The following is a 13,603-nucleotide window of genomic DNA, read 5'->3' as shown; positions in this document are numbered from 1 at the left end:
CAGGATCTTGGGGAGCTGGGATCAAGCCCTGCATCAGGCTCTGCGCTCAGCGGGGAGTCTGCTCAAAGATTCTGTCTCCCTCTGCCCCTCCCCCGGCTTGCATGCATGTACACACGTGCATGCTCTCTCTTCTGAAATAAATCTTTAAAATAAAATTAGGACAGTATTAGCAGCAGCTAACCTTCTGTGCACTCCAAGGTGACAGGTGCCACTCTAAGAGCTTTACATTCTTCTCCTATAAGGCAGACACTTGTCCCCAAGTTAAAGATAGGGAAACTGAGGCAGAGGTAAAGAACCTTCTTATTGCTAAGAAGGATATCAACGGACAGACAGTGTGCAGTATCCCGGGGAAGCAGATGCTAGGAAGACTTAGGTCTGGCTGTCTGGTCCTTGGGGACCCTCCCGGGTATTTGCCAACTTCCCTTTTCAACAAGGCGACTGCAGGCCTGGAGCCCAGAGCCTGGGAAAGGCTGACCATGGTTTAATGCCCCATAAATGCTGGTTTCGGTCCTATTCTCCTTCCTCCCGACCCGCCCCCAGTGCCCACTGGGCTGGTAGAACCGGCTCAGCGGCACGTGTCCGGGCCCAGGCTGCCGCCATGGGAAAGGACTCTGCTCCCCGTGAGCCCAGGGCTCTGGGGCCGGAGCTGACGCTGGGGGAGGGGGGCAGGGGCAATGCTGCTGCAGTGGCCAGCAGGGAGAGGTTCCCCATGGAGGCCCCAGGGGCACACAACTTGCACATCTCCTCCTGGGGGTTAAGCCCGGTGGTTTAAAGACTCCCCACCCCACCAGCATCCACTGGCTGTGCTAAGTGCTTTGCAAACACTGCCATGCTTAATCAGCCCACACACACCCATAATCCCCCTTGGACAGGTGAGAAACTGAGGTCCCGGGAGGCGAAGTGAGGAGGCCACGGTCCCACAGCCGGGAGGGGAGTCTGAAGGGTGCTGTAACGGCCCCATCTACTTCGTGACCCTTGCTACTTCCTCCCGGTGGCAGGTTTTTACTTGAAAGAGAGAGAAGGACTGAAATCTTGGTTGGGGATCTGCTCCCCTTCCCCTGACGCAGCCTCTAGAGGCCCCATCTGAGACCCACAAAGAAGGCAAGACAAGCATCCAGCCCGCAAGGGAAGGAAGACGAAGAAACCACCAACGAGGGGCCGGCTTCCGGCAGCTCCGAGCACCAGCTCAACCGCAAAGCTCTCTCTGCAGGCTCGGGGCCGTCCTCTGCCACCAGCAGGGAGTAGCCCGATAGCTGAGGACACAGCAGGGCCCCCGAGGTTCCGTGGTCCATCCAAGAGGGGCCTTCACTCGGGGGCTGCCTGCCCAACTCTCCTGGACCCCCTTCCCCCTGCCCGCCATTTAGCGGGTGACATTCCCCACATGAGGGCCACGAGGTGCTACTTACTGGGAAACTGGCCCCCACAGGACTCACGTACAAGGGGCCAAGCCTCACACATCATGCACGGGTCTCCCCAGCCAATGCTAGCCAAACTCAAAGTGTGGTCCCCGGACCGGCAGCATCAGCATCACTTGCAGTTTGTGAGAAACAGAGCCTTAGCTGGCCCGGAATCAAAACCGGCACTTGAACATGATCCCAGGGAACTCGTGTGACAGTTAAGGTTTAAGAAAAGTCCCTAAGTGCACCAGGCATTTGTGTCTCCCATCCACGTGCCTTTGCACAAAAGCTCTGGCAGAAAGAACCCTGGGCCCCTTGCCATTGGGCAAGTCCCTCTTCCGAAAGCCGGGGGTGGCATCACCAACGTCATTCCTCCCTGCACATGCTTTCTCAGCTTCTCCCGTACCCGCTGCAGGCCCGGACCCAGCTGCCCTCCCGACACCTGCCATGTCCTCATCACAGGGGAGGCAACAAGGATTCCAGCACCTTCCACGGGCCAGACGCCGCTCTAGGTGCTGGCTTCAGCAGTGAACAGGACAGACAAGATCCCTCCAGGGATTCCAGCAGGAGAAAGACGACAGAGGGAAAACAGAGGGGCTCGGGCAGCAGCGAACGCTTTGCAAGCAAACCAGGCAAGGACAGGATGGAGACCCGGGGAACTGGATGAGGTTTCAGGGGGGTGATCAAGAAAGGCATCCTGGCGAAGGTGACGCTTGGCCAGAGACCAGAGGGTGGCGCATGCTCAGCCCCCAGGGAACACCTGGCCACGTCTCAGGGCCATTTCTGCTGTCGTCCCGGGGGAGGGGAGTTACTGGCATCTGGCGGGCAGAGCCCCCAGAACACCCCCCCGCACACACTCACACACAGATTCTCCAGCCCCAAAGGCCACCAGAAACCCTGCCAGAAGGAACAGTGCGTGTGTTCCAGAGCGCTGGGGCTGGAACGGCAGGAACAACCACGAGGCTGGAACAGACAGAGGCCGTGGCTGAGGGGCTGGGGGAGGGGGCGCGGGGGAGGGGAGCAGCGCATCCCACCGGGGCCTGCCCACACCTCTGCCTAGAGCGCCCCTTCCCTCCTCATCACACACGGTTCCCTCTTTCCCTTCTGCTCCAGCCCAGCCCAGACGCGGCCACCTACCCCAAGCTTCCTCTCCCCACCACAGTCCCAAGAGACAACGCACCCTTCATCCCGTGTCTTTCCACGGCTCAGACGTGATGAACTCGCTTGCCGGCTCCTCACCTCTGGGACCCTCCCTCCCTCCTCTCTCCATGGGCCCCATCCACAGGCCCCACGCCTCCCCCCCAAGGAGAGGCAGAGGGAGCACACGGGTCATTCACTCCAGCCAGAACGAGCCACGGAAGGCTGGCCACCTGCTTCCGCAAGCAAGGGCCGAGTCAGGGTTAAACCTCCCCAGAAAAATGTCTCCGTAAAAACCGTATGTTTGAGTGCCTGCGAATTAGTCAAGTCCCTTTAGAAAGCTCTGTCCTGCTTTGGGGACATCTCAGCACCCTTCACACCCAAGGGACTCCTGCCTGGCTCTCCCTGTCACCTGTGTGGGCGGGAGGGACTGCTCTCCCGCCCACTGTTGCCTGGGGAGTTCTATGGGATTTTCTTAGTCAGATGAATGTGCACCCGGCCTGCTGAGGCTTCTAAGGGAGGACTCATCCTCATCAACTCTCGGAGTTCATTACACACTGACAGGAAAACGGCCTGATGATGCAGGCAGAGCCTCAACTGTTCACTGTCGGGAGTACTTTAAAAAAAAAAAAAAAGGACATTTTTAGCTGTGTGACGGGTTAAGAGCTAAGTGAATGGGTTACAATTAAAAGGCCTTACTGTAGAGAAAAGCAATATGATCACTGTGGGCTCTGGGTTTTCTTCGAAGCGGGGAAGATCCTCCCTAGGTAAACCCACCCGAAGATAAATCCTAGACGGTGAAGAAAAGAGCTATTTGGGGGCTCCAGCTCTGCTAGGACCTTGTCCTCTTCAGCCTCAGTTTCTTAATCTGGAAGACGGGATAATGGGGGAACTTCACGGGGTTCCTGAGACCCGTGGGACCGGGCAAGTGGGCGCGCAGCCCTGTACCTGCACGTATTAGCCGGGGCTCCCACGCGCGTGCTTGACCGGGAGCCGACCTTGAACGTCAGGTTCCGGGCTCAGCACGGGAGCCTGCTTCTCCCTCTCCTCCTCCCTCTGCTTCTCGCCTCTGCTGGTGCTTGCTGGCTCTCTCTCTCTCTCTCTCAAATAATAAATGAAAAAACACCGCTCGGCGCTTTGGTGTCCATCAGCACGGAACCCTGCTCCCTTCCTCTCCACCTCGTACGTGCGCGGCTCCGTTTACTCCAGGACTCACTCCGCATTCGGCGGCTGATGAATCTAAAAATATTTCTGTAATGTGGCTCGATCTAATCAGACCTCCTCCTGGCCTGCATCACCCTGAAGGGATTCCACGGCATCTATTTCTGGGGGGTGGTGAGCTGGCCACGGTGTGCTCGGGAAGTAACATTTGCTGTGTAAGTCACTTGCCACGTGACCGGCCCCAACTAAAGACAGACACGGGGCCAAGAGGCAAGTACTGCATTTTCCTCATGATTGGAAATTTCCTCGTATCTGTTCGTGGGGTCACTTAGGGGCGGGGCTTCCCTGCTGGAAGAAAAGCTCTGGGGGGACAGAGGTCTGCACAGTGTCAGTACCTGATAAGTTTGTCTAATGACCGTTTCCTATTCAAGCATTTCTCCAAGAGGACTCAGAGCTCACTGTTTGGTGGTCACAGAGGACTTGGGTTTGGGGGGGTCCTGAAACATACACAATTTAGGGGGAGCCCTTAAAGAAAAAGAATGCAGCTTTATTGGTTTTCTTTTTTTTAATCAGGGGCTGGACACACACACAGTGGGGTTCCGAGATAGCAGCTCCCGCGCCTCAGAGTGAAGCCGTGCCTGGACACCCTCAGATCATTTTCAGAAGGACGAGGGACCAACCAGACATGGGCAGGAGATGGTGGGTTAAAATTAAATCCCTTCTGGCATTTCTTCCCCGTGGGATTTTTTTTTTTTAAGCTATAGACAATTTATCAAAGTCACCAATCCAGAAACTCAATTCTTCATTACTTTTTTAATGCAACTGATAAAACTTACTAGGAGTCTATGTTTAAAACCTGCAGATTTAAATGGTCACTTTTAAGGGGCTTTTTGCACTTGAGGTGTCCACCCCTCCCCCCACCCCAACTACTGCCCCACAGGATCCTAAAAGGCTCTCGGGGCACCTCATTCTCTGAGAAGGCAGGGCAAAGAGTGCTACCTCGCACACCCCTCGCAGGCTGTGGTGCTGGGGGCCTCACCCAGGGGACCCCATGCGATGTCTTTCTCGAGGCTCCATGCTAATGAGGCCAAGTTCCCTTCCCTACTCGGAAACCCCAGCAGAGCCCACAGCTCCTTGGATGTGCCCAGGTATCAGAGAGGTTGAAGGCTCGGCCCAGGGTCACTGGAGAAACCCTTGGCAGTGTGGAGAAGGTGCAGGGGACCAGATCCCAGCCCAGGGCTGCTCACCCCTTCTGCCCTGGGAGGATGGGCAGGAGCACCTAGGAGACCCAAAAACCGGCAGGTTTTTGACCCTCCCCAGGTCCTAAAAGGCAAGACTAGGAACAAAGCGGCTCTGGGAAGGGGCCCTTCAGGCAGGCCTGTTTGCCTATAACACTGTGGTCTATCACCTCCTTCCTTCCCCCTGGGCTGGGAGGTCACTGTGTGCAGCGGCCACCAGCCTCCCAGCAGAGGTTATGAGACACTGGAGCTAGGGCTTTGGTGATGGGAGATTACACATGCCCACCCCGGCATGACAGGGGTGGAGGGTCCTCAGAGGGCAGAGCAGGGAGACTGAGGTCCCCAGGAGGCCACTCCCAAGTTACAGCAATGCCCACAGCTTTCGTACAGAGGGCTGTCAGCCCTGGGCTCAAATCCCAGCTCCTCTATGTAGAAGCTGTGTGCCTCGGGAACAGACACAGCACCTGAGCCTGACTTTCCCATCTGTAAAATGGGGAGAACGGGCATTCCTACCACGACTTCCGGCGGGGTTTGAGAAGACTAAAGTAACGGGCTCCAGCTACACAACACGCTCGATTAAGAACCGCTTACACCCACGAACATGCCTACGAGCCAGGCCCTGGATAAAGTCTTCCCCGGGGATTTGCACACCCTATGGAGGGACACGGCCTTAACAAGTCTCATGGATTCCACGCTTCATGGCTCATACAGAACATTGGCAAGAAACTCTCGTTTCTTCCTCATTACTTTGCTCTCCCCCGTTCATTCAACCAAGCGGTAGTGGTCCTCCCAGCGCCTCTGGTGTGTCACCAGCCCAGGACACAGCACCAGGGCCAGGGACAAAGACCCAGTTCCTGCCCCTCATGGGGCCCGCTGTCCGTTATGGCCACAGTTACGATTCTGCACTGTCAACAGGGGGACGGGGCACCCCAGGAGGAGGCTGTGGGAGTGCAGCAGGGAGGAGGGTTATCTTGGAGGAGACAAGGTCCACAAGGAGACCTCCTCAAAGCCAAAACCAGCATTCGGAGACCTTGGTGAACCCCAGCTAAAGAGTACGGACATGACCTCAGGGCACCGGGGAGCCCTGAGCAGGGTCTGCTCCCTGGGGCCAGGCAGACACACTCAGGGTTTGTGTGAGGCCAGGTGGGAAAAGCATGACGCATAGGATGGTCCTGGGTGTGGGTGTGGAGGATGGGCAGGCAGAGCCCACGGCTCGTGTGCCCACAAGAGCCTGCAACATGGGCCCCCAGGGTCTGCAGGGGTGCAGTCTCCTCCCACCCAACCCAGAGGGGCTCCTGGGCACCCTCCTGGGTGCTGGGGGCTGCTGACCTCTCCGTGACCACGCATGCTTGTTGGAAATGCAGAGTCTGGGCTTCTGCTCCAGACCTGTGAGTCAAACCTGCGTGGTTATCTGGTTCCCAGGGGAAAACACACACACACACACACACACACACACACACACACACACACACACACACACACTCGCCATCCCACGGGGAGGCAGAAACCGTGGCGTGTGGCCACAGGGAAGACGGAAGGGGCCCGGGGAGCTTGACAGGTTGCTGACGGGGCAGGGGCATCATCGAGGCTGACTTCCAGAAGAAACCCCGCTGCCACTAAGACTGAAAGGCCACCCTGGATTGAGGCGGAGGGATGCAGGGCGGAGGAGGGAGGCTACAGGCTCAGGCTCAGGATGAGAGGAGGCAGGGAGTACCATACAGACGGACATCTGAGCCCTGGAGACAGGAGGCCGTGGCCTCCTCTGCTGGGCGCTTACTACGCCCCAGGCCGGGCGCTCAGGGGGTGTGTGGCACAGGTGCTGGGTAGAAATGCAGAGTGTCAGGCCCCACACACCGGCCAAAGCCAAGCCTGCATGAGGAAGGTTCCCGAGCGATCTGGGCACACACTCCCGCTGGGAAAGAGTGTGTGTGCACAGCACATTCAGTTCGTGTTTCGGTGTGTCCTTGCAAAGCCCAGGAGAGGCCCCTAGGCCACACGGGGCTCGGATGCTAGAACCTCCAACTGGGAGGGGCTCCGTGGGCATCAGAGCCGCCTTCTCACACACCACCTGTGCTCCCACCTCCGCTCCGGCCCCAGGAACAGACACCTGCCCGTCGGCCCCTCAGCGTGGCTCCGTGAGGCCTCAGCAGTGGTGGAAGGAGGACAGCCCGGCCGCCCAGTACCGACAAATGGGCTTAGAGTGGAATCTTCCAGCAGGTGTCCGCTCACGTTTAGGGCCCAGACCAAACCCTGCCGGACTGTGCTCACTTTACGGGTGACGAGACAAGCTCAGAGATACAAAGCAACTCACTCGCACTCACAGAGCCCCTGCCACAGAGGATGCCGGTGCCATTGGTTTCCCACGTGTTGTGGGTTTTCGCCTCTGCTTCCCCCAAGTCTGAAAATCTTATAAACACATGGGGAAGTTGAACTTAAAACCTCTCAACAGTTAAGACCCACAGACCCCCGAGCACAGAAGCTTGGTCCAGGGCTGGGGGCATCACTTGCTGGAAAATTATCTTGAGAAACGGAGCCCTACTTTCACACGTCACCCACCAGCACAGTAAGCTGCATTCACCAGCCCAGATACCGAGCACCTGGCACAGAGCACGGGACCAGAAACTTCTGACGGAAGGAGGGGCAGTGGTCCCTTGCTACTTCCCTTAGACTCCCCGGTGTTCCCACCCTGCACCTGCTCCTCAGCCCACCTTGCCCTGGGAAACCACCCCACCCCCCCGCCCCGGCCCCAGGCTGAGGACCCAGCTCCACTCCCTCACAGCTTGGGGGCGGGGAGGACCACAAATTTGCATCTCGGACTCAGACATGTAACACTCGCAGAACCAATGAGAAGCCAGGTGGCTTTCTGCTGGGCTCGCTCTTCCTTCTTTCCTGGGCTTTAGCAGGTGTCCTGGATGGAATTAAAGATGCCACTTCTAACTGGCTCTCATTCTGTCTTGGATACAACCACATGGAGACAGGGGGCCCCAGGAACCATGAGACTTTATGCTCTGGGAACGGAGGCTTTGAGAATACAAAGCATGGGATTAACAACATGCTTTTGTTTAGACAGACAAGGGAAAGTGGATATTTCATCTGTCAGTTTCCATAAAACTAAGGTGAAGATTAAGTCTGTTCACCAAGACGGAGGAAGCTTCCCTTGGATTATTCAAATGTTTGTTTTGAACTTCGGAGACCGTAACCTTGAGACCTTGAATATTTATTTTAGGAGACCACATCTGTTAGAAAGTTTGTGGTAGCATGCTGTTTACTTTGCATTGGAAACTCTGCTTGCTACTGTCTGACTCCAAGCTTCTTGGCCAACTCTGTGATGATCCAACGTGCTAACTGGGACGTCTCACTGACCTAGTTCCATGTAACTCAGCCAGCATCTAAGACTGAACACACTCTTCTAGGAGAAAGAGTACAGATAAGGCATCCCCCTTAAACCTACATACCTTCTACAAGATTAGCATTAAAAACATAATGTAGGATGGCCGGTTTCCTTGATAGAAACCAGAGGCTGCTCCGACCATCTTGCCTGAGGCCGGAATGGACCACTGAGAAGGAGCAGAGTCAAGAGACATTCAACAGACCTTCAACATCGACCTGGGATTCTAAGCACAGAGGCCAGGAGCACGTCCCATTTGGGGAAGTCAGGGTAAGGCAGGCATGGCGGACTGGCCACTGTCTTCACTCTAGTTAGACATTCCTGATGCCGAGAGAAACAGGTGTGGCTCTAGATTAGCGCTAGAACATCTCATCTAGAAGGGACCAAAAGAATCACAACAACTTCGGGTTTGTTGCAGGAAAGGGGGTAACCCAGGGGCTCTTCTAGAGTCACTGCACACTCAGAGAAAGAGCTGGAAAGAGAAATCGTCAAGGGCCGTGGACCTGCCCAACGCCCGAACCCAACCGCAGACCTTACCGAATGGTGGGCTGGTCTCCGCTGAGCTGGTTAAACCGCCGGTGCAGCTGCTCGATCTGGTCTGAGGAGACTGAGAAGCAGGGGAGGGGAAGGGGAGGGGGAGAGAGAGACAGAAAGACATCAGTGATCCCCGAACTTGGAAGCCACCAGCAGGAGGCTGGTGACACTCTCCCGCCTCGTCCCCACCTTCCCGTTCCATCGGTCTCCTGCCTTCCCCACCCGGCCAATACCGAGGAGCACCAGACGAGGAGCACCAAACCCTACAAAGGGTTTCCCATTCTTCCTGGCAAGGCACCTCTAGGGTTATTCGTTCTGATCCCCTTGGCGATACAACTTGGGCTACTAACAGCAGCCCCCAGGACAGCACAAATGTGAAGCAGGTCATTCTCCCCTTCCCCAGCCTGCTAAAGGGATCCCAACCATTCGTCTGGCTTCCTCCCCTCCCACTCCTGAAGACGGGCGTCTTCCTAGCTGAGCAAGGGGCTTTAGAGGGTCAGTCCCATATGGCGAGACAGAGGATATGGAAGGGGAAAGTGGCTCAGGCTGGTGCTGGGTGATTTGGGAGACTCACAGGGAGACACGGAAGGAGAATCTGGTGCAGCAAGGGAACTAAAAGGAAAAGAAGTAGGATCTGGATAATTACGCTGTAGATGATGTATGATCTCAATCGTTCCAGAAAACCTACATACCGGGGGCGCCTGGGTGGCTCAGTGGGTTAAAGCCTCTGCCTTCGGCTCAGGTCATGATCCCAGGGTCCTGGGATCAAGCCCCACATCAGGCTCTCTGCTCAGCGGGGAGCCTGCTTCCCTTCCTCTCTCTCTGCCTGCCTCTCTGACTACTTGTGATCTCTGTCAAATAAATAAATAAAATCTTTAAAAAAAAAAAAAAAGAAAAAAAAAAGAAAACCTACATACCGGAATTTTTCTTAAGGACCCTGTCAAGGCCAGTGGGCCATGTTTCCTCCACAGGTGAGACGGGCCCTTGTGCATCCCAAGACTCGTAATGGTTCCGTCCACACAGGGCTTATCTTATGAGATGCACAGTATGAAACACTGACCTACATCTTTTCCCTGAAGCCCCAGCACAACCCTGTAGGGGAGGAGATACCTTTCTCTCTGTCTCATAATCTGAGGCCTGCAGCTCAGAGTACTTTCGACTGCACAACTGGGCATCAGTGGAGCTGGGATCCATCTCCCAAGCCTGCCCCCGCCCACTACTCAGTATCTCCTGTCTGCCCATATATTCTGTCATGCAAGGCCTTACATCTGATTCCTGGGGACTACATACAGTTCAGGCAGAACCTTCCCAACAGGGGCTGGGCTAATGAACAGCCAGCCCCCTCTTCCTTCTTCCCAGTGCTTCCCCTGCCTGAAACACCTTTTCTCCTGTTATTACAGAGGCAGCTAATTTTGGGGGCCAGCTGGTCATCTCATTTCTTGTTGGGATTTTTTTATTTTTTTATTTTTATTATTTTTTTAAAAAGATTTTTATTTATTTATTTGACAGACACATCACAAGTAGGCAGAGAGGCAGGCAGAGAGAGAAGGGAGGAAGCAGGCTCCCTGCTGAGCAGAGAGCCCGACGTGGGGCTCGATCCCAGGACGCTGGGATCATGACCTGAGCCGAAGGCAGCAGCTTTAACCCACTGAGCCACCCAGGTGCCCCTGGGATTTTTTTAAAGAATTTTTTAATTTTATTTTCTTTTTAAAGATTTTATTTTTTTATTTGACAGAAAGAGATCACAAGTAGGCAGAGAGGCAGGCAGAGAGAGAGGAGGAAGTAGGTTCCCCGCTGAGCAGAGAGCCCGATGCAGGGCTCGATCCCAGGACCCTGGGACCATGACCTGAGCCGAAGGCAGAGGCTTCAACCCACTGAGCCACCCAGGCGCCCCATGAATTTTTAAAAAAGATTTTATTATTTATTTACCAGAGAGAGAGAGAGAGAGCACACGAAAGCGCACAACCAGGGGGAGTGGCAGGCAGAGGGAGAAGCAGGCTCCCTGCTCAGCAAGGAGCCCAATGTGGGACTCTATCCCAGGACCCTGGAATCATGACCTGAGCTGAAGGCATACATTTAACAACTGAGCCACCCAGGCGTCCCTTTTAAAGAATTTTTTAAGTCATCTCTACACCCAGCATGGGGCTCAAACTTACAACCCCAAGGTCAAGAGTCTCGTGCTCTACTGACTGAGCCAGCCAACTACTGTGCCTTTTTTTTTTTTTTTTTTTTTTTGTCTCAGGCTCAGGTTGTATCGCTTCAAGAATCTGCAGCTTGGAATTCTCCAGCCTCCCTAGAAGCTATTGTTGCTGAGAAAATACTCCTTATGACTGCCAACTGGTACTAAGGCTTTGCTAAGTGCTGGATGTCCATCCCCACACTGTAGCTCATCTCTTCCCCATGACACCCTGGGATAGACTGTACCCCATTACTGATGTAGAAACTGACCCTTGGAGAGGCTGATAACCACCAGGGGCAATTACCAGCTTTCTGGAGGAGGATATGGCCATTTACATACAGCACATGCGTCTCAGCAAGGTCGTGTGTATACTCGACCGCTTTGCAATTCCGCTCCTGCGTACGTACCCAACAGAGACGCACACTTGGGCTCATCAGAAAATGTACAGAAAGAGGTTCATGGCACTACGATTTCAACAGCCCTAAACTGGAAGCTATCAAAACACCCAGCAATGGCAGAACACAAAACATTACAGTGTAGTCACACAATACAATAGGATACAGCAGTGAACCAAGAATGTGTTGTAACTCAGGTGAGTTTCAAAAACACAAAAATGAATGTCTGGGTGGTTTGGTGGAGCTTGAGACTCTTGATCTCAGGGTTGGGAGTTCAAGCCCCACATTGGGTACAGAGATTACTTTGAAAATTTTTTAAAATCTTAGGGGTGCCTGGGTGGCTCAGCTGGTTAAGGGATTGCCTTCAGCTCCGGTCATGATCCTGGAGTCCCAGGATCAAGTCCCACATCAGGCTCTCTCCTCAGCAGGGAGTCTCCTTCTCCCTCTGACCCTCTCCCCTCATGCTCTCTGTCTCTCATTCTCTCTCAAATAAATAAAATCTTTTTTAAAAATTTTTTAATCTTAAAAAAAAACCCACCTTAAAAACAAGCAGAAGAAGTCAGACAGGAAAGAGCATGTACTCTAGGATTCCAACCAAATAAAGTTCAAAAAAAGGCAAAACTCATCTACGGTGTTAGAAGTCGGGATAGAAAAGCTACATTCTAGACGATTCCAACTATAGGACATCCTGGAAAAGGCAAAACTATGAAGACACAAGAGAGGTCAGTGGCTTTCAGAGGTCACAGGGCTGAGGGATGAATAGAGCAGAAGGTTTTCATAGCAGTGAAAGGATTCTGTAGGGTACCACTGTGAGGGATGCCTGACAATACATATGTCCAAACCCACAGAACATACAACCCCAAGATGTAACCCTAATGTACACAGTGGACTTGGGGCAATGATGGCGTGTCATGTAGGTTTATCAACTATATCTCACTCTGTTGGGCGGTTATCGATAATGGGGGAGACCAAACATGGGTTGGGGTGGGGATACGCGAAAACTGTAATTTCCCCTGAATTTTGCTATGAACTTATCTAAAAATTCTCTAATAATAATGATGATGATGGTGAAGACATCCTCTTAGTATTTTTTTTAGAGGGGAGCAGGGGGGAGAGAAAATCTTAAGCAGGCCCCACACCCAGGGCAAGCCTGATGTGGGGCTCAATCTCACGACCCTGAGACTGTGACCGAGCTGAAACCAAAAGTCGGGACACTTAACCAAATGAGCCACCCAGGCACCCCTGTCTTAATTTTTAAAAAGTCAGTATAAGTGTTACCCCTGAGCAGAGACTAGCAATTTGAACGGGGTATGAGGGGGGCCCTCTGGGTACTGGGACTATACTATTTCAAGTTCATGGAAACATTTGCTCATGAGTGATACACTTTTCCATACATGATACCACAATAAGAGGTTTACATGCAAAATTCAGTAATTAAAAAAAAATCAGTAATTCTACTTGGCAAGAATTTGTCCTAAAAACAAAAATCCAACAAGAACAAAACATGAATATATATAAATGTATTCATTTTTATATTCTTTTTTTTAAGTAATCTCCATGCCCAATGTGGGGCTCAAACCTACAACCCAACCCTGAGATCAAGAGTCACACACTCTACCGACGAAGCTAGCCAGGTGTCCCACCTTCGTATTCTTAACAGCTTAAAAACTGGACTCAATCTAAGTGCTCACCAAAAGCAGATTGGCTAAGTATACCACAAAATATTTGACCAATTAAAAAAAAAAGCATGTTGCTTTTGAAAAGTGACAATTGCATATCTGACATGAAAATATATTCCACATGTGATGTTCTTCAAAAACAGCTTTGCGGGGCGCCTGGGTGGCTCAGTGGGTTGAAGCCTCTGCCTTTGGCTCAGGTCATGATCTCAGGGTCCTGGGATCGAGCCCCGCAACGGGCTCTCTGCTCAGCAGGGAGCCTGCTTCCTCCTCTCTCTGCCTGCTTCTCTGCCTGCTTGTGATCTCTGTCAAATAAATCAATAAAATCTTAAAAAAAAAAAAACAACAGCTTTGCTGGGGCACCTGGCTGGCTCAGTTGGTAGAGCATGAAACTTTTTTTTTTTTTTAAGAGTTTATTTATTTGACAGAGAGAGAGGGAGCAGGCAGGAGCAGCAGGCAGAGGGAGAGGGAGAAGCAAACTCCCTGCCGAGCAGGGAG

At 53.2% G+C, this 13,603-nt stretch overlaps 1 protein-coding gene across 2 annotated transcripts in view; it reads right to left on the bottom strand.

Annotated features, from left to right (window-relative positions):
• TESC (tescalcin) overlaps nt 1-13,603 on the bottom strand; it is a gene marked incomplete at its 5' end in the record, with an annotated part of 48,094 nt that overhangs the window by 16,742 nt on the left and 17,749 nt on the right. For both annotated transcript variants that reach the window (XM_080822202.1, XM_080822203.1), the window contains one exon: nt 8,859-8,928. In XM_080822202.1, coding sequence (XP_080678328.1) covers nt 8,859-8,928 — 70 coding nt within the window. The remainder of the gene's footprint in view (nt 1-8,858; nt 8,929-13,603) is intronic.

The sequence above is a fragment of the Martes martes genome (assembly GCF_963455335.1).
Source record: "Martes martes genome assembly, chromosome: 13".
In the NCBI taxonomy this organism is placed as follows: Eukaryota; Metazoa; Chordata; class Mammalia; order Carnivora; family Mustelidae; genus Martes; species Martes martes.
The sequence above is the reverse complement of the archived record's forward strand: the minus strand, read 5'-3'. Positions and strand labels throughout refer to the sequence as shown.